This window comes from Stegostoma tigrinum, chromosome 47 (genome assembly GCF_030684315.1).
Source record: "Stegostoma tigrinum isolate sSteTig4 chromosome 47, sSteTig4.hap1, whole genome shotgun sequence".
In the NCBI taxonomy this organism is placed as follows: Eukaryota; Metazoa; Chordata; class Chondrichthyes; order Orectolobiformes; family Stegostomatidae; genus Stegostoma; species Stegostoma tigrinum.
In genome coordinates, this window is record NC_081400.1 from 4,227,714 (window position 1) to 4,251,733 (window position 24,020).

Consider the following 24,020-nt stretch of genomic DNA (forward strand, 5'->3'; position numbering starts at 1 on the left):
TGCGGCTCTCCCTTGTCGCTGACCCTCCGACAGTGTTTGCTCCCTCAGCACTCACCCTCCGACAGTGCAGCTCTCCCTTGTCGCTGACCCTCCAATAGTGCAGCACTCCCTTTTCGCTGACCCTCCGACAGTGCCTGCTCCCTCAGCACTTACTCTCCGACAGTGCGGCTCTCCCTTGTCGCTGAGCCTCCGACAGCGCCTGTTCCCTCAGCACTCATCCTCCGACAGTGCAGCACTCCCTTGTCACTGACCGTCCGACAGCACCTGCTCCCTCAGCACTCACCCTCCAACAGTGCAGCACTCCCTTGTCGCTGACCCTCCAACAGTGTCTGCTCCCTCAGCACTCACCCTCCTACAGTGAGGCACTCCCTCAATGCTGACCCTCCGACAATGCCTGTTCCCGCAGTGCTGACCCTCCTACAGTGCGGCACTCCCTTAGTGCTGACCCTCTGACAGTGCCCACTCCCTCAGCACTGACCCTGCAGCAGTGAGATGCTCCCTCAGCGCTCACCCTCTGACAGTGAGGCGCTGTCCCAGCACTGACCCTCTAACAGTGTGGCACTCACTTGGCGTTGACCCTCCGACAGTGTGGTGCTCCTTCGGCACTGACCCTCCAACAATGTGGCACTCCCTCGGTGCTGACCCTCCGGTAGTATGGTGCTCCCTCAGCAATGACCCTCTGGCAGTGCGGCGCTCACCCTCTGACAGTGTGGTGCTCTGTTGGCGCTCACCCTCCAACAGTGTGGCACTCCCTTGGCACTGACCCTTCATCAGTGTGGCACTCCCTCGGCACTGATCCTCCAACAGTGTGGCATTCCCTCAGCACTGACCCTCCAACAGGGTGGCATTCCCTTGGCGTTGACCCTCCAACAGGGTGGCATTCCCTCAGCACTGACACTCCAACAGGGTGGCATTACCTCGGCGTTGACCCTCCAACAGGGTGGCATTCCCTCAGCACTGACCCTCCAACAGGGTGGCATTACCTCGGCGTTGACCCTCCAACAGTGTGGCACTCCCTCAGTGCTGGTCCTCTGACAGTGTGGCACTCCCTTGGTGAGCCAGGCTGAACTCCAAGTGCTAGGGGACGGGGCCAAAATCCTGGAACGGAGTACACCTGCCTGTTTCTCTGCTCGCCCAACAACGCAAGGGGTTAACAACAAAGGATAGAACTAGGGCTGGGCAGCTGGTGCTGTCAGATCTTGACATTGCATCGAGCACAGCAGGAGTGGGGAGTGTTGAATTGTATTGGCAGGGGGGGTAAGGTAGATTAGGTGCTGCAGGCACTTACATCAACCAGATGCCAGTTCGTGACCGATCCTCACCATACCGTCCCCCGCCTTTTCCCTCCAGCTCTGCCGGGATCCCTGCAGTGCCCTGTCACTCCAGATTACATGTGATTTTGGAGCTGTCACAATGCAGGAGCAGGGCTGGGCTTTGTTCTCAAATCCGCGGACCATAAACATGCATGGTCGGGCGGGGAGGGGAGTCCAGGTGGAGGGTAAACTGGGAAAGAATGACAAGGAGGCAATTAGTCTCCCCCCCAACGTCCCGAGCCTCCTGCATCATTCTACAGTTCATCCTGACTGTTGTATATCCCTATGCTGCTTGCCTGTGTTCCCTTTGCAACCTTGTCTGACCTGAGTGTGAAGCAGTTTCAAACTCCCTGGATTCCCTGTGTCTGAATTTAAGACAGTCTCCCCTCGTCCTAAACATCCCGGCTGCTAGAGGTTCCTCTCACCCGACTCTATTGATTCCTCACCTAATTCCCTTAGACAAAAAAAACCCGTGATTAATTCATAACGCTCTGTATTCCAGGAAATATTTGCTCCATTTATGTCATTGTGCTTTATAGTCTAGACTGACAAACTACATTCTGGTGAATTGGCACTGGAATGCTTCCAAAGCCGGCAGGCCCTTCCTCAGTTGTGGGGTTCAGTGTGGGTCAGCATTGGCCTTAGGCCCTCACTCCCTGTACCTGTGCATGCTGCCGACATTGAGGCATTGCCGGAGCAGAAAATGCTTTTCAAAATCTTCATTCCTGTTTACAGATCTCTTGTGGTTCCCTCTTCCTCTTTGACATCACGCACACAAAATTTGGAATGTTCCCCTGTAACATCTTCCAGGCCATATACCTTTCTCTATCTCTGTCACCTCCTCCAGGCCCTACACCCCCTCCGAATTCTGTCACCTCTTTGCAGTCTCTCTTTGTCTCAGTCAACTCCTACAGCCCCACACTATCTCTGTCAGATTCAGACCATGCACCCCTCCCTATCTTTGTCACCTCCTCCATCCCACTGCACTCCTTCTCTATCTCTGTCACCTCCTCCACCCCACTGCACCCATGCCCTATCTCTGTCACCTCCTCCAGCCCCTACACCCCCTGCCTCTCTTTGAACCTTCCAAGCACTATACCTCTCCCTATATCTGTAACCTCCTCCAGCCCCTCCCTATCTCTGTCACCTCCTCCGAACCCCACTCTCTAACCTCTCCCCTTCAACTGCCTGCAGCCTCTCCACACTTTGAGTTCCCCGTCCTCATAATTCCATAAGAAGTAGGAACAGGAGTCGGCTATGAGCAGCTGGAGCTTGTTCTGCCATTCAGTAAGATTATGGTTGATCCGAAACTCCCCATATCAACATTCCTGTGTTTTCCCTCTAACCCTTGATTCCCCTACTGACCAAGAATCTGTTTCAGCCTTAAATGTACATAATGGCCCTTGTGTATCCCCCAATTCCCATCTGTCCACATTCAGCACTTTGGACTCTCACTAACTCGATCTCTAGAATTCCCTTCCTCTCTGCTGCTCACTCCCTTACTCAAAATGATCTCTCTTACTGAGCTTTCTGCAGCTGCCTCTAATACCTACTCATGTGGCTCGGGGTCAGGTTTTGTCTGAATTACGCTCGTAAAGCTCCTTGGGATGCTTGAGGCTGCTTTATGAATGCATTTAGCTGTTGTTGTTAATGAGCATATCAAGGGGATGTGGATTTATACCAATCCCTACTAATCCTTCAGACCTAGCTTAGAATAAATGTTGCTAACTGCTTCATTGTGAAATTCTAATTATCTTTTCTGAAGATAGCGACTCCCTGTTGGAATCTCATGATCCTTTGCATAGCATTATAACTTAGATTTTGGATAAAGAAGCGTTTTAAATCGATCTCTGTGGAGACATTACAACTCAGATCAGGTCAGATTTGAATCTGGACCTTCCAGCCCAGACTCAGGGAGACTACCACTGGATCTCAAGAGCCCCTTTAAAGGGGGATTTTAATCTATGGGAGGCAGTTGTATCAGGGTATTATCGCTAGATTGTTAATCCAGACCCTCAGTAATGATCGGGGGACCTGGGTTTGAATCCCACCACGACAATTGGTGGAATTTGGATTCAGTTAAAAATCTGGAATTAAGAGCAAAATGATGACCTTGGAGTGCAAGTTCGTAGTTCCTGGGATCTGGAGTGGCAGGTAGACAGGGCGGTGAGGAAGGTGTTCGGTACGCTTGCCTTTATTAGTCAGTGCATTGAGTATAGGAGCTGGGAGGGTCATGTTGCAGCTGTACAGGACATTGGTTAGGGCCACTTGTGTAATTCTACATTCAGTTTTGGTCACCCTCCTATGTGAAAGATGCAGTTCAAGTTGAAAGGGTGCAGGAAAGATCGCCAAGGATGTTGCTGGGGTTAGAGGGTTTGAACTGTAGGGAGAGGCTGAAGAGGTTGAGGTTATTTTCCCTGGAGCGTCAGAGGCTGAGGGGTGACATTATTAGAAGTTTATGAAATCATGAGGGGCATGGATAGGGTGAATGGGCATGGTCTTTTGTCCCAGGGTATAGGACTCCAAAACGAGAGGACTTATGTTTAAGGTGAGAGGAAGAAAATTTAAAAGGGACCTACGGGGCTACATTTACATGTGAGGGGTGGCGGGGGGGTGGGGGGTGAGACAGGCCATTCAGCCCATCAAGTGACCCTCCGAAGAGCATCCCACCCAGACCCACACTCCTACTCTATCCCTGTGACCCTGCATTTCCCATGGCTAACCCAGCTAACCTGCACATCCCTGGGTGCTATGAGCCGTTTAGTCTCTATTGAGCCATAGAGATGCGCAGCACAGAAACAGACCCTTCAGTCCCACTGGTCCATGCCGACCAGATATCCTAAATTAATTTGATCCCATTTGCCAGCACTTGGCGCATATCCCTCTAAATCCGTCCTATTTACATACCCATCCAGATGCCTTTTGAAATGCTGTAACTGTACCAGCCTCCACCACTTCCTCTGGCAGCTCGTTCCATACACGCACCACCTTCTGTGTGAAAAAATTGACCCTTAAGTCCCTTTTAAATCTCTCCCCTCTCACCTTAAACTTAGACCCTCTAGTTATGGACTCCCCAACCCTGGACAAGAGACGTTGGCTATCCATACCCCTCATGATTTTATAAACCTCTATAAGGTCACCCATCAGCCTCGAACACTCCAGGGAAAATAGCCCCAGCCTATTCAGCTTCTCTCTATAACTCAAACCCTCTAGCACCAACAATATCTTTTCTTCACCCTTTCAAGTTTAACAGCATCATTCCTGTAGCAGGAGACCAGAATTGAACGCAGTATTCTAACTCCAGAAAAAGTTGGAAAGAAAGAGAAAGAAAATCAAAGAGATAGAGAAACAGAGGGAGAGAGAAGTAGAGAGAATGGAATAGAGAGGGTGGGACACAAAGGAAATGGAACACAAAAGTTTGCTAAGTCTTAGAGGAAGACTTTGATAGAAGCCGTAAGAGTGAGAAAGAGTGTTGCGCGAAGAATTGAGCTAAAAAGACAAAGTGGGGGATGCAGGGGATGATAGGATGAAACTGAAAGACAGTAATTGTCCTGAGTGGGAGAATAAAGTGCGAACAAAGGGGAAACAGGAGAAGACAAACCGAGAAATTCGGCATGGGGAACAAAGGAGAGCGAATTTGAGAGAGATTGAATACATTGGGAGACAAAGAGCAGGAGCGAGAGACGGAGACAATGGGATAAGAGAGAGGGAAATGATAAATAAAGATGGAACGACATTTGAGAATCCTTTTGCAAAGTGATTCCTGTGGAATTATTAACTCAGCGCGATCTGGTTGGAGGTCTGTGGGACCATGGTCCAAATAATAGATGAAGCGTGTTTTCAGGGCTGTGTCTGGGTGGATCGGAGGGCACAGTTGACAGATGCAGGGAATGCCGCGGTCGATTATTTCTGCATTGTTGAAAACAGCAGCCTGAGACGCTTGACAGAAGCAAAAAGCTTGCACGTGCCCCAGAGGGCACACGCCCCCGACGGGGAACAAAGAGCGAGTGTCTGCGCGGGAGATTGACTCCTATCCCTAGACCGGCAGCAAGAACCCTCGCCCGTCACCCATCCTGGGACACTCACCTCCACAGGAGAGAGAGACAGGGTGCAGTGCTCAGGTTGAGGCATGAAAGCGAGGGCTGAACCGGAAAACCTGCCCCTTCAGTCGAGCACCTGGGTTTTGCCACTCCCGGGGCCCCTCTGTGCTGCCCCGTGCCATTGAGTGTACTAAGTTGGGGTTGAGCATACAGCATGGAGATGACCACTGTAGTCAAATAGCCTCAGGGACAAAGGGCAGCCGAGTCTGAAAGCCAGTAGAATGGGTGGGGCAGCACGGGGAAGAGCAGCGATGCCCACCACAGACTACCAGCCACGTGGGCGCGTGCCGACAGTGTTCCCTTGGCATTCTTCAGTGCTGGCCATTGGCATACTTACCCAACATCATTTCCACCTCACCACTCTCCCCCCCCCCAACCCAAACAGGCAAACTGTCAGCTGTGTGACGTATTTCAGAGACTGTCTGGCACTCCGAACCATTTCCATGGTTACCCGTGCATCCTGTAAATTCTCAGCATCAAAGGTGAATTACCGGAATGAACACCTTCCCAACCGCATCACGGTCGGTGCCATTTTTAACAGGTTTTTGATGTTGGAGTGCGGGAGGAAGGGCTCTGGTATTCAATGAAGATTCCCAGTGGGAAACCGTGGGTTCCAGTGGGATCACCTCTGACACATAGGGAAGGCAAAGACCTTATAAACAAAGTGCTACAGGTTATCACCAGATCCTTGGGAGCATCTGTATTACAGAGGCTCCCTGGGAGTGTATCAGTATTTACAGGGGGTTTCCCAGAGGTGTCTGTCAGTATTTACACGGGTTCCCCAGGTGGGTGTGTGTCAGTATTTACAGGGTGTTCCCCAGGTGGATGTGTGTCAGTATTTACACGGGTTCCCCAGGTGTGTGTGTGTCAGTATTTACAGGGGTTCCCCAGGTGCATGTGTGACGGTATTTACAGGGGTTCCCCAGGCGTGTGTGTGTCGGTATTTACAGGGGTTCCCCAGGTGCGTGTGTGACAGTATTTACAGGGGTTCCCCAGGCGTGTGTGTCGGTATTTACAGGGGTTCCCCAGATGGGTGTGTGTCAGTATTTACAGGTGTTCCCCAGGTGTGTGGGTGTCAGTATTTACACGGGTTCCCCAGGTGCGTGTGTGTGTCAGTATTTACAGGGGTTCCCCAGGTGCGTGTGTGACGGTATTTACAGGGGTTCCCCAGGTGCGTGTGTGACAGTATTTACAGGGGTTCCTCAGGTGTGTGAGTGTTGGTATTTACAGGGGTTCCCCAAGTGGGTGTGTGACAGTATTTACATGGGTTCCCCAGTTGTGTGTGTGTCAGTATTTACAGGGGTTCCCCAGGTGGGTGTGTGTCAGTGTTTACAGGGTTCCCCAGTTGTGTGTGTGTCAGTATTTACAGGGGTTCCCCAGGTGGGTGTGTGTCAGTATTTACAGGGGTTCCCCAGGTGCGTGTGTGACGGTATTTACAGGGGTTCCCCAGGTGGGTGTGTGTCAGTATTTACAGGGGTTCCCCAGGTGCGTGTGTGACGGTATTTACAGGGGTTCCCCAGGTGCGTGTGTGACGGTATTTACAGGGGTTCCCCAGGTGGGTGTGTGACAGTATTTACACGGGTTCCCCAGGTGTGTGTGTGTCAGTATTTACAGGGGTTCCCCAGGTGCGTGTGTGTCAGTATTTACATGGGTTCCCCAGTTGTGTGTGTGTCAGTATTTACAGGGGTTCCCCAGGTGGGTGTGTGACAGTATTTACAGGGGTTCCCCCGGTGGGTGTGTGTCAGTATTTACAGGGGTTCCCCAGGTGGGTGGGTGTGAGTATTTACAGGGGCTCCCCAGGTGGGTGTCAGTATTTACAGGGAAGTCCTAGGGGAGGGGGGAGTGTGTCAATATTTACGGGGGTTCCGCAGGGGGAGTGTGTCACTATTTACAGGGGGATCAGGGTGGGGGTATGTGTCAGTATTTAAATGGGGTCCCCGGGTGGAGTGTTTCAGTATTTATTGGGGGGTCCCCGGGGGGAGCATGAAGGTTTTTAAAGAGTTTCCCCAGGGAATGTGTCAATATTTCGAGTGGAATGGTACTGATGTCCCCCCAGCTCCAGTATGTTATGATCACACTGTAACAGAGCCTCCTCCAACCCTTTACTCATTCCCACCAACCTCATATCAGTTTATTCCTCTCTTCCTCATGTTTATCCCACTCCGATGCATCCCCATTGTTCACCTCATCCACTCTACGTGGGAATAAGTCCCACATTCTCCCAGCTCCCTATGGGAGAGAGTCCAATATTAGAGAAAGGAGCCATTCGCCCCATCATTGCTTCATCATTTGATCATTGCTCATGTTTCTCAATCGCGTTCGCTTACTATCTCCCCATGTCCTTTAATCCCATTACTCATCAAGAACCTATCTGTCTCTGTCCCAAAAACACTTGACTTGGCCTTCAGAGCCCTCTCCAGTATTGAGTTCTACACATTCACCACCCACTTGCTGAAGGAAGTCCTCCTCATCTCAGTTCTAAAGGGCCATCCCTTTATTCTGAGGCTACACTCAGGTCCTAGTCTCTCCTATTGGTGGTAGCATCTTCTGAGCATCCATTCTATCCAGGTGTCTCAGTATTCTGTAAATTTCAGTGAGACCCCTCCACCACCCAATCCTTCTAATCTCCGTCAACTTTAGACCCAACGTCCTCAACTGTTCATCATATGACAAGCCCTTCAGCCCCGGGATTATTCTTGTAAACCTTCCCAGGACTTCCTCCAACGCCAACATATCCCTCCTTTGATAGGGAGCCCAAAGCTGTTTACAATATTCCAAATGCTGTCTGACCAGAGCCTTCTGCAGCCTCAGCAGTACATCACTCACCCTGTATTATAGCCCTCTCAAAATGAATGATAACATCACACTTGCCTTCTTAAGCACCAACTAAACCTGCATGTTAACCTGAAGAGAATCCTGAATGAGGACTCCCAAGTCCCCTTGTGCTTCAGAATTCTGAAGCTTTTCCCCATTTAGAAAATAGCGTGTGTTTCTATCATTCCTGCCAAAGTGCATAACTTCACATTTTCCCCACGCCGTATTCCATCTGCCACATCTAAGCCCACTCTCCTACCCTGACCAAGTCCTTTTCTGCAGATCTACACTCCCTCGACAGTACCTGTCCTTCCACCTATCTTTGTGTCAACTGCACACTGTCTCTGGTGGGGTGGGGGAGACGGATGATTTGGATTAATGGATGGGTAATCCACCCTGACCTACACATCCCTGGACACTACAGGACAAGTTAGCACGGCCAAACCACCCTAACCCGCACATCCCTGGGCACTACGGGGCACTACAGCACGGCCAATCCGCCCTAACTCACACATCCCTGGGCACTACAGGACAATTTAGCACGGCCAATCCGCCCTAACTCACACATCCCTGGGCACTACAGGACAATTTAGCACGGCCAATCCACCCTAACCCGCACATCCCTGGGCACTACGGGGCAATTTAGCACGGCCAATCCACCCTAACCCGCACCTCCCTGGGCACTATGGGAAAATTTAACACGGCCAATCCACCCTAACCCGCACATCCCTGGGCACTACGGGACAATTTAGCACGGCCAATCCACCCTAACCCCCACATCCCAGGGCACTACGGGACAATTTAGCACGGCCAGTCCCACCCTAACCCGCACATCCCTGGGCACTACAGGACAATTTAGCACGGCCAATCCACCCTAACCCACACATCCCTGGGCACCACAGGACAATTTAACACGGCCAATCCACCCTAACCCGCACATCTTTGGACTGTTAGAGGAAACTGGAGCACCCTGAGGAAACACGGGGAGAATGTGAAAACTTTGCACTATTGCCCAGAGGCTGGAATTGAATTGGGTCCAAAAGCAGAAATTGCTGGAATAAACTGGAATAGGGTCACTGTACTTGAAACATTAACTGCTGTCTGTGCACAGATGTTAACAAACCTGCCGTGGTTCTGCAGCAATTTCTGCATTTTGCTGTCAAACCCCTTTCAGAATTTTAAAGCCCTTGCTCAGATTACCCCTCGCCAAACTCTTAGCTTTCTCTTCTCAAAAGAGACCTTCTCCACTGCTTCTGCATCCTTTCTTATAATGTAGGGTACGGTGTAAAAGGAGAGACAGAAAGGAAATGGTGTACAGACCCTGAGAACCCAAATTTCACAAGAACCTTTATTATTTTGGAGGTGACGTGATCTGTTAACAGTTTCACTCCCCAATCCATCTACTCCGACTACAACCGCATGACAGGTAAATCGGTCGGGGGGGGGGGGGGGGGGGGGGGGGTGTGCAGATTCAGACAGAGAGGTGGCCCCCACCCCTCTCCTGATGCAGACATACAGGGAGGGTAGGGCACAATCTTTGGCCCCCTCCATTGTAAGATAGCACCAGAACCAGCTAGTGCTAACACAAGGGCCATACCCCTCACCCACTCCGCTCTTGGGTGGCCAAATCCAGCCGGATGTATTCCTGGAGACTGTTTCACATGACCTCCCTACCCCATTCCTTCCCTCCTGTTTCCAACATGTCCGTTCACCTATTGGATGGCACATGACTATTGTTGCTGTGTCCTTACTGACTTTGTCCATTTTGACTAAATAATAAGTGTTGGGAGCGGAGGGGGTAAATAACATTCCCTCTTTGAGGAAGGGTCCTTCGGTCCAGAGACTGTTTCTTGGCTAGAAAGTGTGTCTCTAATGAGGAACGTTTGGGTCTCTACCCAGTGGAGTTTTACAAGAACATAAACTGACCTTATTAAAACAGAGAAGGTCCTGAGGCATCAGAGATAGTAGAAACTGCAGATGCTGGAGAATCAGAGATAACAAGGTGTGGAGCTGAATGAACACGGCAGGCCGAGCAGCATAATAGGAGCAGGAAAGCTGACGTTTCAGGCCCAGACCTGGGCCTGAAACGTCAGCTTTCCTGCTCCTAAGATGCTGCTTGGCCTGTCGTGTTCATCCAGCTCCACACCTTGTGTCTAAGGTCCTGAGGCATTCCTTGAAAGGGTGGATGCTTAGGAAGTGTTACTCCTCATCTAGGTAGCTTGATTAGATGGGCCAAGGATGGGAGTTTAATTTAGATAAATGTGAGGTGCTACATTTTGGTAGGAAAAACCAGGGCAGGACTAACACACTTAATTGTAGAGTCCTGGGGGGTGTTGTGGAACAGAGACCTTAGGATACAAGTGCATAATTCCTTGAAAGTTGAATCATAGGTAGACAGGGTGGTGAAGAATGCATTTCATAAGCATTCCTTCATTGGTCAGAGCATTGAGTATGGGGTTTGAGAGGGTCATGCTACGGCTGTACAGGACATTGGTTAGGGCCACTTTGGGAATACTGTGTTCAGTTCTGGCCTCCCAGCTGTTGGAAAGATGTTGTGAAACTTGAAAGGGTTCAGAAAAGATTTACAAGGATGTTGCCAGGGTTGGAGGTTTTGAGCTAAAGGGAGAAGCTGGGGCCATTTTCCCTGGAAGGTTGGAGGCTGAGGGGGTGACCTTATAGAGATTTATAAAATCATGAGGGATATGGATAGGGTGAATAGTCAGGGCTTTTTCCACAGGGTAGGGGAGTCCAAAACTAGAGGGTGTAGGTTTAAGGGGAGAGGGAATAGATTTAAAAGGGACCTGATGGGGAACTTTCTCACACAGAGGGTGGTGCGTGTACGGAAGGAGCTGCCAGAGGAAGTGGGTGGAGGCTGGTACAGTTACAGCATTTAAAAGGCATCTTGATGGGGACACAAATAGGAAGGGTGTAGAGGGATAGGGGCCAAATGGCACTAGATTAATTTAGGATATTTAGTGGGCATGGACGAGTTGGACCGAAGGGTCTGCTTCTCTGCTGTGCAACTCTGACTCTTTAAGGAAGGGTCCTTCAGTTCAGAGACCGTTTCCTGGGAAGCAGGTGGGGATCTCTCCAATGAGGAATGTACCCAATGGAGTTTTGCAAGCTCAAAAAGTGATCTTATTAAAACAGAAAAGCTCCCCAGGCATATCTTAGCAAGGTGAATGCTTAGAACTGATGGCTGGGACATAGATTCAAAATAAGGAGTCTCACACTGGAGATGAAGAGGAATCGCTTCTCTCAGAGGGCCTTGGAATTCTCACCCGTGTAGAGTAGCAGGGTCTGGGTCGCTGAATATACACTCAGCTCGAGTTAAGACAGATTTCCGATGGACGCAGGAGGCAAGGACGCGGAGAAAGAATCAAGACAGGATCAGATCTAATTGAGGGACAACAGGCTCGAATGGCCCACTCCAGTTTCTTATAGGAAGCTAAGAAGCTATTCTGCTTTTTATTTTCACACACAATTTTGGCCGACAGTTTCCACGTTCCCCGTAATCTTCTACTCCAGGGACTCGCGGGGATTTGCCCCTTCACCAGAGGTTCTCCTTACAACTAAAAACAGAACCACGAAATTGTTCAGTTAAACCATCGCAAACACCTTTCAAAATAAGGCAAAAAGTATTGTCAGGTAGTTTGGCAGATGAAGGAAGGATGCGAACTGTGAGAAAGAAAGTTGATCACCCAAAACCACATCCTGTTGATTGCTGGAACATGCCATCAAATCCACCAAGAATTTTTTGCCTCAGAAATTATTCCCAAACCTCCAAGCCGTACCCAGTTCTTGGCTCGCATCACGAAAAGCAGCACGCCCTGTTCCAGGCTTGACAAGCTGATGCCAGATGGGTTTAAGGACACTTGAGGCAGTTGTCTCTGCGTCTCCATGGTGTCAGAGGGTCGGCGCCGAAGGACTGCCATGCTGTCGGAGGGATGGCGCCGAGGGAGCGGGCACCGGAGGGACAGCGCCAATAAACTAAGTCTCCATCCATCCTCTCGTGTGGCCATAAAAAAAAATCCTACTGCCACTTTGAGGAAGACTGTATGCGGGAGGAGTTCTCCTTCCCCCGTGTCCGATATTAATGCTTCAACCAATAGCAAACCAATTCTCCACTGTTACGTGGGAGCTTGCTGTGTGTCTATCAGTTCTGTTTTCCTACAGTGATTACACAAATTTCATTGACCGGGAGATCCTGAGGTGACTAAAGGTACCATAAAAACGCAAGTCTTTTGGATATTCCCCATTCTCTCCAAAAAAAAACAGGAATCCCTGGGAGGAGGCCTGAGCTGACTGAGTTTGGGCCTACTTCTGGCTCTGTCTCCCATAATCCTCTGGCAGATCCAACAGCACAACGGAACCGCACGACAGGACGAGGGGCCAGGATGTGGCAGAGCTGCGGGCAGCAGGAACACAAGGTGGGGCACTGCTGCTCCTGCCTGGATGCCCCTGGCAAGCCGAACTCTTGAAGACGGAAGCCCAGGCCCCTGGGACCGGCCAGGCGGCTCTGGGGTGGGCAGTGGTAGCAATAGGAGCTGCAGAGGAGGAGAGGTCCGAGCCGTCCTGCACGACCAAAGAAGGGCACCGCAGGGTCTGGGGGACGCTCCAGTGGGCCGTCACGCCAAACCGCCCTTTCCACCAGCCTGCCCTGAGCTTTGGCCTCTCCTCCCAGGGAGGGGTACAGTCTGCTGACTCCTGGGGGGCACCGTCGCTGAAGGATGGTCTTCGGAACGAGGAAGGGGACAGCGATGCCCATGAGGAACTGGTCTCCGAAGACATGGTCCGTACGTGCTGGTGGGGAGAGAAGACAAACCTCAATTACTCTGGGTGACAGTCACTGTGTTTGGATGAGAAGCTCTGGACGCCCAGTTACAGGAAGGATATCATTAGGCCTGAGAGGGCTCAGAAGAGATTTACCAGGATGTTGCCGGGAATGGAGAGTTTGAGTTATATAAGGAGAGGCTGGATAGGCTGGGACTTTTTTTTTTAAACATGGAGCGTAGGAGGTTGAGGAGTGTCCTTGCGGAGGTTTAGAAAATCATGAGGGGTGTAAATAATGTGGGTGGATGTGGGTACAGTTACACCGTTTTCAAAGACATTCGGATAAGTACGTTGCCGGGGTGCTGACCCATCGGGGTCGGAGTACCTTTCGTGCATTGCATTCACTTCCTGCAGGCCCGGAGCCTTCGGGGCCTGGCGTTGCCGTGGTGACATGAGGGAACCAAGCCTTCAGCATCATTTCCACTTGAAGCAGCGTCCCTAAATAACGTTCCCTGTGAGAGAGAGGATGAAAATTACGTGAACAACGTGTTTTGCACCGAAGAGAAATGAGTCAACGTCTGCGCAGGGCAAGACTCGCTTGATATTGAGGCCTCAGAGGCTACAAGATGGAACCAATTTTGTCGGAAACTGCCCCAGCACTGACTTCGGCCAATTGACGCTTCACACAATGCCAACTCTCATGGGATCTCTGCTCCCCCCGCTACCCCCAGCTCTATACTCACGCTCCCACACACCCACCCTGTCAAATACTTCGAATTTCAACTTCAAATTTTCAAATCCGTCCCTGCTGTTTCCCTCACCGAATCCCCACAGCATGGAAGCAGGCTGTTCGGCCCATCAGGTCTATGCCGACGAACCCCCACCTCTCCCCCAAGAAGAGCAGCCAACCCCTCTATCCTGCATTTCCCACGGCGAGCCTTTCCCAACCGTGGACCAGAAGTGACCCTCCACTGCCAAGCTGCGATCTCCAGACCCTCTTCAGTCACCAAGATCTTCGCTCCTCTGACTCCGTATCGCCTCCCTTCACGTCCCTCACTTGTAGGCCGCACTGTCTCCCTCAACCCACTTAGCCCCGTTTCAAGCTCTGATCTTTCCTTTGACCAACTTTTTGGTCAAACCAATCACCGCCTCCCCCCCCCCCCCACCCCCCCCCCCCCCCCGCCCCCCGACTCTGCCCCCAACTCCTAATCTGCTGCCCCCTCTTCCCCTCCCAGTTAGCACGGTGCCCACATCCTTCATGCAGTGAACGAAGGGCCTTGCAGACATGTTGAACAGAAACGTGGAGTCGGGACAGTGGAGCTGACAGTGCAGTGCACCCTCAGTGCCAACTCCCGCGGCGCCGACCCTCTGACCGCGCCCGCTCTCTTGGCACTGGGGAATTGGTCCTTGATAACGAGCAGAAAGCCATGCTGTGTACAAGGGAGACAGCAACCATTTGGCCTGGCACCTACCCCATCCCTGGCTTCTGCAGAACTCCCACGATCCTTTGGATCCGGTCCATAGCAACGCTCTGCTGGAAACTGGTCAGACCTGAAAAGAAGAACAGGACCGTGTCCTGAGTTCAAACCCCTCGCACTGCTGTTCGAGAAACAAAACAAAGGTATGTTTACAAAAAAAAACAGGCCGTTCAGCCTAACTGAGGCATACTGGTGTTTCTGATCCACACTTGTACTCCCAACGAGTAGGGTGCTGGAGAGACCTTGGGGGGCAGGCACATAGCTCCCTGAAAGTGGAGTTGCAGGTAGACAGGGCGGTGAGGAAGGTGTTCGGTACGCTCGCCTTTATTGGTGGGGGGGGTGGGGGAAGAGTCCAAAATGAGAGGGGCATAGGTTTAAGGTGAGAGGGGAAAGGGACCCGAGGGGCAACTTTTTCACGCAGAGGGTGGTGTGTGTATGGAATGAGCTGCCAGAGGAAGTGGGTGGGGGCTGGTACAGTTACAGCATTTAAAAGGCATCGGATGGGGACATGGATAGGAAGGGGTTAGAGGAGAGGGGCCGAGTGCTGGCAAATGCGACTGGATTAGTTTAGTCGTGATTGATCTGGTCAGCACGGACAAGTTGGGTCGAAGGGTCTATTTCTGTCTTGTCCAGCTCGACATCATTTTCCTGATGGCTTTCAAAGCCATCACACCGAGCTTCGGAAAGAATGATTTCAATCTTGCACTTACCTTTATTGTAGCGCCCAGTCTTCAGCCCATCGAGGAGGATAGTGAGTGGCCGGATAAACACCTGAAGTTCCTTACACTGGAGAGCAAAACCAAAACACAAACATAAACAGGAGATATCTGAATGATTCTGTACGATAAAGATTGACTGACTGTATTCCTCTGCGGGGAGGAGCTGATGAGCGTGACAGGCTGAACGCCACCACCCCACTCCGCGCCATGATTTGGCAAAAATACAGGCAGACCATTCGGCCCATCTACCCGTGCTGACATTTCCTGCTCAAATCCACCCACCTATCCTTCTGTCCATTTCTCCCTCGTGGATTTATCCAGCTTCCCAACTTCAACTCCACCACTGGCCTCGACAGTGACACGAGGAAGCGAGCCCACCCCCCCCCCCCCCACCCCCCCCGCCACTCCCTGCAGGAGCCAGCCACCCCCATTCTCCCCAACCCCCACCCCCCTCGGGAACGAGCCCACCCCCATTCTACCCAAGCCCCACCCCCCCCCCCCTCGGGAGCGAGTCCCCCATTCTCCCCTCGTCCCACTCCCCTGCGGGAGCGAGTCCCCCGCCATTCACTCCAACCCCCAACCCCCACCCCCCTCGGGAACGAGCCCACCTCCATTCTCCCCAACCCCCACCCCCCTCGGGAGCAAGCCCACCTGCCATTCTCCCCCCGCCCCACCCCCCCTCGGGAGCGAGTCCCCCATTCTCCCCCGCCCCACCCCCCTCGGGAGCGAGTCCCCCATTCTCCCCCCGCCCCACGCCCCCTCGGGAGCAAGTCCCCTATTCTCCCCCCAACTCCCCTATTTAAAAAGTAATTCTGTCAAGCGACAGTTGCCTTTCTTGTCTGACCTTGTGCAATAGAAAAATTGCTATAATCTGACAGAAAGTGCGCGTTATCCAAACAGCAGCCCCTATTCATCATTCGCGTTACAGTCAACTCACATTAATGAAACACATGTTATAGCAGAACATCCTGTAACACTTCAGGAACCGTTGGTGAGGGGAGGATGCCATCTCAAGCCCCTTTTGGAGTTCCAAATTTATTTCCAGGTATTACTGGGTCAGCAGTGTTGAAGCAATTGCATAATTTGTTAGCTCTGGACTCAAAATGTACGCACGTTCCTCTGCTGCCCATCACCTCCAATCTTCAGCATATAAGACCATAAGACATAGGAATGGAAGTAAGGCCATTCGGCCCATCGAGGCCACTCCGCCATTTAAATCATGGCCGATGGGCATTTCAACTCCACTTCCCTGCACTCTCCCCATAGCCCTTGATTCCTTGTGAGATCAAGAACTTATCAATCTCTACCTTGAAGACATTTAACGTCCCGGCCTCCACTGCGCTCCGTGGCGATGAGTTCCACAGGCCCACCCTTCTCTGGCTGAAGAAATGTCTCTCATTTCCGTTTTAAATTTACCCCCTCTAATTCTAAGGCTGTGCCCACGGGTCCTAGTCTCCCCGCCCAACGGAAACAACTTCCCAGCGTCCACCCCTTTCTGAGCCATACATTATCTTGTAAGTTTCTATTAGATCTCCATCAACCTTCTAAACTCTAATGAGTATAATCCCAGGATCCTCAGCCGTTCATCATACATTAGACCTACCCATTCCAGGGATCATCCGTGTGAATGTCCGCTGGACGTGCTCCAGGGCTAGTATGTCCTTCCTGAGGTGTGGGGCCCAAAATTGGACACAGTATTCTAAAAGGGGCCTAACTAGAGCTTTATAAAGCCTCAGCAGGACATCGGTGCTTTTATATTCCAACCCTCTTGAGATAAACAACAACATTACATTCGCTTTCTTAATCACAGACTTTACCTGTAAAGTTAACCTTCAGAGAATCCTGGACCAACACTCCCAGATCCCTTTGTACTTCTGCTTTACGAATTTTCTCACCGTTTAGAAATAGTCCTATGCCTGTATTCTTTTTTCCAAAGTGCAAGACCTCGCATTTGCTCACGTCGAATTTCATCAGCCATTTCCTGGACCACTCTCCTAAACTGTCTAAATCTTTCTAAAGCCTCCCCACCTCCTCAGTACTACCTGCCTGTCCACCTATCTTCGGATCATCGACAAACTTCGCCAGAATGCCCCTGGTCCCTTCATCCAGATCATTAATATACAAGGTGAACAGCTGCAGCCCCAACACTGAACCCTGTGGGACACCACTTGTCACCGGTTGCCATTCCGTAAGAGAGCCTTTTATCCCAACTCTGCCTTCTGTCAGACAGCCAATCCTCAATCCAAGCCAGTAGCTCACCTCGAACACCATGAGCCCTCACCTTGCTCAGCAGCCTCCCGTGAGGCACCTTATCAAAGGCCTTTTGGAAATCTAGATAGATAACATCCACTGAGTTTCCCTGGTCTAACCTACTTGTTACCTCTTCAAAGGATTCTAACAGGTTTGTCAGGCACGACCTCCCCTAAACCCACGCTGACTTGTTCTAATCTGACCCTGCACATCCAGGAATTTAGAAATCTCACCCTTGACAATGGATTCTAGAATTTTACCAACTACCGAGGTTAGGCTAATCAGCCTATAATTTTCCATCTTTTGCCTTGATCCTTTCTTAAACAAGGGGTTACAACAGCAATTTTCCAATCATCTTGGACTTTCCCTGACTCCAGTGACTTTTGAAAGATCAAAACCAAAGCCTCCGCTATTTCCTCAGCCACTTCCCTCAGAACTCTAGGATGTAGCCCATCGGGTCCAGGAGATTTATCAATTTTTAGACCCTTTAGCTTTTCTAGCACTTTCTCTTTTGTAATGCCTACCATACTCAACTCTGTTCCCTGACTCTCCCTAACTGTTAGCATACTACTCATGTCTTCCACTGTGAAGACTGACGCAAAGTACTTATTAAGTTCTTCAGCTATTTCCTTATCTCCCATCACTAGCCTTCCAGCATCAATTTGGAGCAGCCCAGTGTCTACTTTTGCCTCATATATACAAAGCTCTGGGGCTCCATGACCAAATTCACACAGCGTAACCTCAGCCAACTCTTTCTTGCAAAACACACTGGCTCCCGGTCTGGTAACACCCTCAGATGGAAAAGCCTCGACTTTTAAAATTTCTCCATCAGTCCACCCTAACAACCCCTCCACAACACCCCCCCCGCCCCCAGATCCCTTGCTCTATAACCTGTGAATATCGAGACCTCTCTGTGCCTCTCCAGTTCTGACCTCTTCTGCGCTTTCTTTCTCCGAGGGTGTTCTGCAATCAATTGGGGGAGGAGGAGGATAGAAACGGAGCCAATCTTTGCACGCACACATGTACTCATTTACAGAGGCGGTTGCTGTGCAAGATTTTGCCTCCGAACAAGGGCAACTGGGGACGGGCAAGAAATGCCCACATCCCACAAATGAATAGAAATAAAAAAAAAATCAACATTTTAAAATTATCCACAGTTAATGCATCATGTCAGACATCTGGAGCAGGTGGGACTTGAACCTGGGCCTTCTGGTACAGAGGTAAGCACACTACCGCTGTGCCTTAAGCTTTAACTCCTTTGTGGGAGGTGGGAGTCACTAGCTGGACCCAGCATTTCTCGCCCCGTCCCCAGTTGCCCGCTCGAGAAGGTTGGGTGGGGGGGGGGTGTTGAGCTGCCTTCTCGAAACCACTGGAGTCCACCTGCTGCGGGGTTGACCCTTAGGGGGAAAATTCCGGGACGGTGAAGGGACGGCCGGTTGATTTCCAAGTCAGGGCAGGGAGCGGCTCAGAGGGGAAAACAAAAGGCGGGGGTTCCCATATATTCGCTACCCCACGGAACTTCAGTTTCCGTTTAAAGTTTTGGCAAAGATCCGTAGCTCGGGTCGAGGGTGTTGACTTGCTCACTGAGTTGGCTTATTTTTGTTCAGACGTTTCGTCACCATGCTAGGTAAAATCATCAGTGCAGCCTCCAATGAAGCGATGTTATTCTATTCCATTTGGAATTGGAACAGTCTAGTCCGTTATGGAGAGTAGTGTCATTCCCGGTTTTGATCTGTATGGGGTCCAATTTTCCATTGTTCTCCACCCATACTTCAATCAACAAATAATATAGAACTGGACCCTATATACAAACCGTACAGATCAAAAACAGAAATGGCGCGTCTCACCATAACAGACCGGGCAGTATAAATTCCAAGCTGAGTAGCATAACATCACTTAGGGGCAGCACGACAGCTCGGTGGTGAGCACTGCAGCCTCACAGCACCAGGGACCCGGGTTCGATTCCACCCTCGGGCGACCGTCTGCGTGCAGTTTGCACATTCTCCCTGTACCCGTGTGGGTTTCCTCCAGGTGCTCCGGTTTCCTCCCACAGCCCAAAGATGCGCGGGTCAGGGCGGGTTGTCCGTGCCCAGGGATGTGCGGATTATTCTAATCTAAGTCACGTCATCAGAGGCCCCGCTGATGCCGTTAGCTCGCGCGGCAACGAGACGTCTGAACCAGAACAAGTCAACAGCCTGCCGTTGGAATCAGTGCCGGTTTATCGGAACGGGCCTCACCCCACAGTCGGCGCCCTACCCCCACAGTGTTGAAGGGCGGAAGAATTCAAACAAGTGGCTTTGCAAACCTTCTGTGCAAAAAGTAGGTCCCCTCCGGTCCTGGCGCGAGGTGCCTTTTCACTCCAAACGGTCCCCTGCTGCTCGGATGTATCCCACTCCCTTCTCCGTTTCAGGCCCCCCCTGCTTCGGAACCTCTGCGGGTACTGACCGAGATGGTGGCCACCGTCGAGGGAGAGTTTCCAGGCTCCCCCCCATGATGGCAGCGGCGGGCGCGGCCTGGCGGGGGCCGAGGCAAAGTAGATGTTCTCCAGCGGCTTCTTGAGGTGCGAGGCCGACATGGGGTGAGGGATGAGGGCTCGAGGCGCCCCGCCGGCGGGCCGGCCGCGCGGAGGGAGCCGCGCGGGGCCCAGGGCTCGGTCGGAGTCGCTGTCGGAAAGGAAGATGTCGCCGTCGCCGTCGTCCTCGCTGCTGAGCCCCTCCGCGGACTCTCGAGAAGCCCTGCTCCCAGTCGAGTCCATTTAGCTGAAAGAGAAACAGGCATCACGGGCAGACGGGGATGGGGGCAGGGGGGGGCGAAGATGGCGCTTGGCACCCTTGCTTTCACTGGTAAGGCCACACAGCACAGAAACAGGCCCTTCAGCCCAACCAGTCCATGCTGACCCACAATCCCAAACTAAACCAGCCCCACCTGCCGGCTCCTGGCCCATATCCCTCCAAACCTTTCCCTACCCATGTACTTCTCCAAATGTCTTTTGAACGTTGTAGGTGCCCCCAGCCCCACCCTTTCCTCTGGAAATTCATTCCGCACACGAACCAACCTCTGTGCAAAATAAAAATGTACCCTTGGAGCCTCTCCTCTCAGCATAAACATGTGCCCCCCTCATCTTGAAATCCCACATTCAAGGGAAAAGACACCCGAAGAGCACAACTGTGGCCTACCGCTGTAAGAAGGATGTTATCTTAAATTGGGAAGTGTGCAAGTAAGACACAGATTGACGAGATAACAAAGTGTGGGGCTGGATGAACACAGCAGGCCAAGCAGCATCCCAGGAGCACAAGAAGCTCTTGTCCTGTGGTGTTCACCCAGCCCCACACTTTGTCGACTCGGATTCTCCAGCATCTGCGGTTCCCATTGTCACAGATTGACGGGATATAAGGTTTGGGCTGTAAGGAGAGGCTGGTGTTATTTTCCCTGGAGCGTAGGAGGCTGAGGGGGTGGCCATGCCGCGGTTTCTAAAATCATAAGGCGTTTCAATAAGGTGAACCGCCAAGGTCTTTCTCCCCAGGGTAAGGGAGTCCAAAACTAGAGGGAATCAGTTTCAAGGCGAGAGGGGAAAGATTTAAAATGGACCTGAGGGGTAACCTTTTCACACAGAGGGTGGTGCGTGTATGGAAGGAGCTGCCAGAGGAAGTGGGTGGGGGCTGGTACAGTTACAGCATTTAAAAGGCACCTGGATGGGGACATGGATTGGAAGGGTTTAGAGGGGCCAAATGGGACGAGATTAATGCAGGATATCTGGTTGACGGATGAATTGGACCAAAGGGTTTGTTTCTGCCCTGTACACATCTATGACTCTATATAAATGAGCTCAGGTACTAACCTGATGATAAAGAAGTGACGAGTTTCACCCCACCCCCCAACCATCAAAGTGAAGCTCAGTCTTTGTCTGTGGACTAAGGAGGATCCGTAGGAGAGGGTGTTTAAATAATAAAGTGTGGGGGGGGGGGGACAAATTGGTTTAAACCAGTCTTTAATCTGCCTGGAGGATAAATACTGGGTCGGTGGTAAAGAAGGGGGGGGGGAACAACTCTTGTAAGAGAGGGGGGGAAAAAACAGGTCACGCCAGCGACATCTCGGTTCTAAGGAAAGGTCTGGCTTATGGAAACTGGTACAATGTCTTTGTTGAGAGAGGTTGGATGCTCGAAAAAGGCGGAGCTGCCTCTTTCGGTCTGCAGCATCTGAAATTTCAGCCAGGGAGAGGGAAATAAGTCTGCTCCAAGGCGCTGAAACAAACGAGGCATCTTCACCCATTTCACATTCTGACAACAGAGAGAGAGAGATTTATTGGGATTTAAAAAATCTCAAAAGAGGGGGGATCCCAAACAGTTCTCCAGAACAATGGGGCGATGTGCTGTTGCTGGATGGACTGACCCTCTCTTTCAAAGAAACGCAAGGGCAGATCAAAACTGTTCGAAATCTCCACAATCCGTTTCCAACAAAATAAATGCTTCCAGCAGAAAAAAAGTATAACCATACCAACATCAGAAAACAGCAAGCTCACACGGACAAACAAAAAAAATGTCTTTTGCTTCAAAAATCTAGAAACGCCGCTCCAAAGGGAGGGATTAAAGTAAACATTTTAACAAAAGAAAAGTTAAAAGGCGTTGTTTAAAAACGTCAAAATTGTCTGGACTTGCAAACTCACAAACAAAGGAAATCTGGGTCCGCCGTTTGTTTTTTGCATTTTAAAACAAAAAAAACAGTGGGATTAAAGCAGGTCGTAAATTGGGCAGGAGGTTTATTGGGGTGTGCATTTTTTTTGTTTTATTTACCTGGTTTCAGTTGCTGTGATTTCTCTCTATGTTCCCCCTGTCTCCGGGGCTATTCCACTCCAGTAGCCCAGCTCCTCCGCTCGCAGTCTGAGCCTGGGAACCTGACTAATGTTGCCAACACACGTGTACCGTTGCATGTAGCAATTCGACCGCAACACGTGGGTGCCCCTGTGCCCTGCCAGAGGCTCTCTGATTGGCTGCTTCGAGAGAAGACACCACCCCTTTCTTCCCCATTGCCATCTCTCCTTCCACCCCCCACCCAAAATCCCATGGGGAGGGAAGGGGAGATCTGTATCTGTACATTGCCTCTGTCTATCTGTACCTGTGCATGGCTTCTATGTTTGCATGTCTGTTTCCATAGAGCAAAGATGTACCAGGGTGTCAGGAGAGACTGAATGGGCTGGGGTCTCCTGGACAGCAGCAGGTTCAGGGGTGACCTCATGAAATCATGAAGGGTCGAGATGAGGTGAATGATTAAATTCAGAGTCATAGAGTTGTAAAGCAAGCAAACCATCTCTTCCACGCCGATCATAAATCCTAAACTGATCTAAGTCCCATTTAGACTCATACGGATGTACAGCACAGAAACAGACCCTTTGGTTCAACCAGTCTATGCGAAACATAATCCCAAACTAAACTAGTCTCATTTGCCAGCATTTGGCCCATATCCCTCTAAACTTGGGAACCCTGCAGCCCAATAGTATCAATCAACGTGGACTTCACAAGCTTCAAAATCTCCCCTCCCCCCCACTGCATTCCAAAACCAGCCCAGCTCGTCCCCGCCTGCCTAACCATTCCTCCCAACTCAAATCCCACCCCCATCTCCTACCTACTAACCTCATCCCAACCCCTTGACCTGTCCATCCTCCCTGCACTGACCTATCCCCTCCCTAACTCCCCACATACATTCACCTTTACTGGCTCCACCCACCCCCTTAACCTGTCTCCTCTCCACCTATCTTCTCCTTTATCCAACTTCTATCCGCCTCCCCCCCTCCCTATTTATTGCAGAATCCCTCTTCCCCTCCCCCATTTCTGAAGAAGGGTCTAGGCCTGAAATGTCAGCTTTCCTGCTCCTCTGATGCTGCTTGGCCTGCTGTGTTCATCCAGCTCTATCCCTCTAAACTCTTCCTATTCATATCCCCAATCAGTGACCTCTTAAATGTTGTAACTGTACCAGCCTCCACCACTTCCTCAGGCAGCTCATTCCGTACACACACCACCCTCTGCGTGAAAAAGTTGCCCCTTAGAGTAAATCTTTTCTCTCTCACCTGAAACTTATGCCCTCTAGTTTTGGACTCCCCCACTCTGGGGAAACCTCTGGGCCTATTCTGAGATAATGGGAACTGCTGGAGAATCCGAGATAACAAGGTGTAGAGCTGGAAGAGCACAACAGGCCAAGCAGCATCTTTGGAGCAGGAAAGCTGATGTTTCGGGCCTAGACCCTTCATCAGAAATGGCCTATTCTGATTTGGTTTATTGTAGACTCATAGAGTCATACAGCACCGAAGCAGACCCTTCAGCCCAACCAGTCCATGCCGAACATAATCCCAAACTAAACTAGCCCCGAGCCTGCTCCTGGCCCATATCCCTCCAAACCTTTCCTATCCATGTACTTATCCAAATGTCCTTTAAATGTTGTAACTGTACCCACATCCACACCTCCCTCTGGAAGTTCATTCAACATCTGAATCATCCTCTGTGTAAAAAAAATTGCCCCCATGTCTTTCTTAAATCTCTCTCCTCTCACCTTAAAAATGTGCCAAGTTTTGAAATCCCCCAT

General features: G+C 51.0%; 1 protein-coding gene across 1 annotated transcript; it reads right to left on the minus strand.

The window, feature by feature from the left end:
• Window positions 1–11,661: 11,661 nt before the first annotated feature.
• On the minus strand, window positions 11,662–22,880 carry LOC132207444 (circadian-associated transcriptional repressor-like). The gene is made up of 6 exons (XM_059642953.1): window positions 22,238–22,880; window positions 19,753–20,206; window positions 15,189–15,264; window positions 14,473–14,551; window positions 13,386–13,512; window positions 11,662–13,030 (listed from the first exon to the last, which is right to left on the minus strand). Exons 2-6 carry the CDS (start codon window positions 20,200–20,202, stop codon window positions 12,545–12,547), a joined length of 1,218 nt encoding a protein of 405 aa, XP_059498936.1. The 5' UTR covers window positions 20,203–20,206; window positions 22,238–22,880; the 3' UTR covers window positions 11,662–12,544.
• Between the last annotated feature and the right edge of the window lie 1,140 nt (window positions 22,881–24,020).

Coding starts and splice junctions, on each gene's coding strand:
- LOC132207444 (XM_059642953.1), bottom strand. CDS start 20,202: ATGGACTCGACTGGGAGCAGGGCTTCTCGAGAGTCCGCGGAGGGGCTC. Junction 15,265..19,752: donor ACCTACTTTTTGCACAGAAG/GTTTGCAAAGCC, acceptor TTTGCTCTCCAG/TGTAAGGAACTTCAGGTGTT. Junction 13,031..13,385: donor GTGAATGCAATGCACGAAAG/GTACTCCGACCC, acceptor TCTCCCCACCAG/CACGTACGGACCATGTCTTC.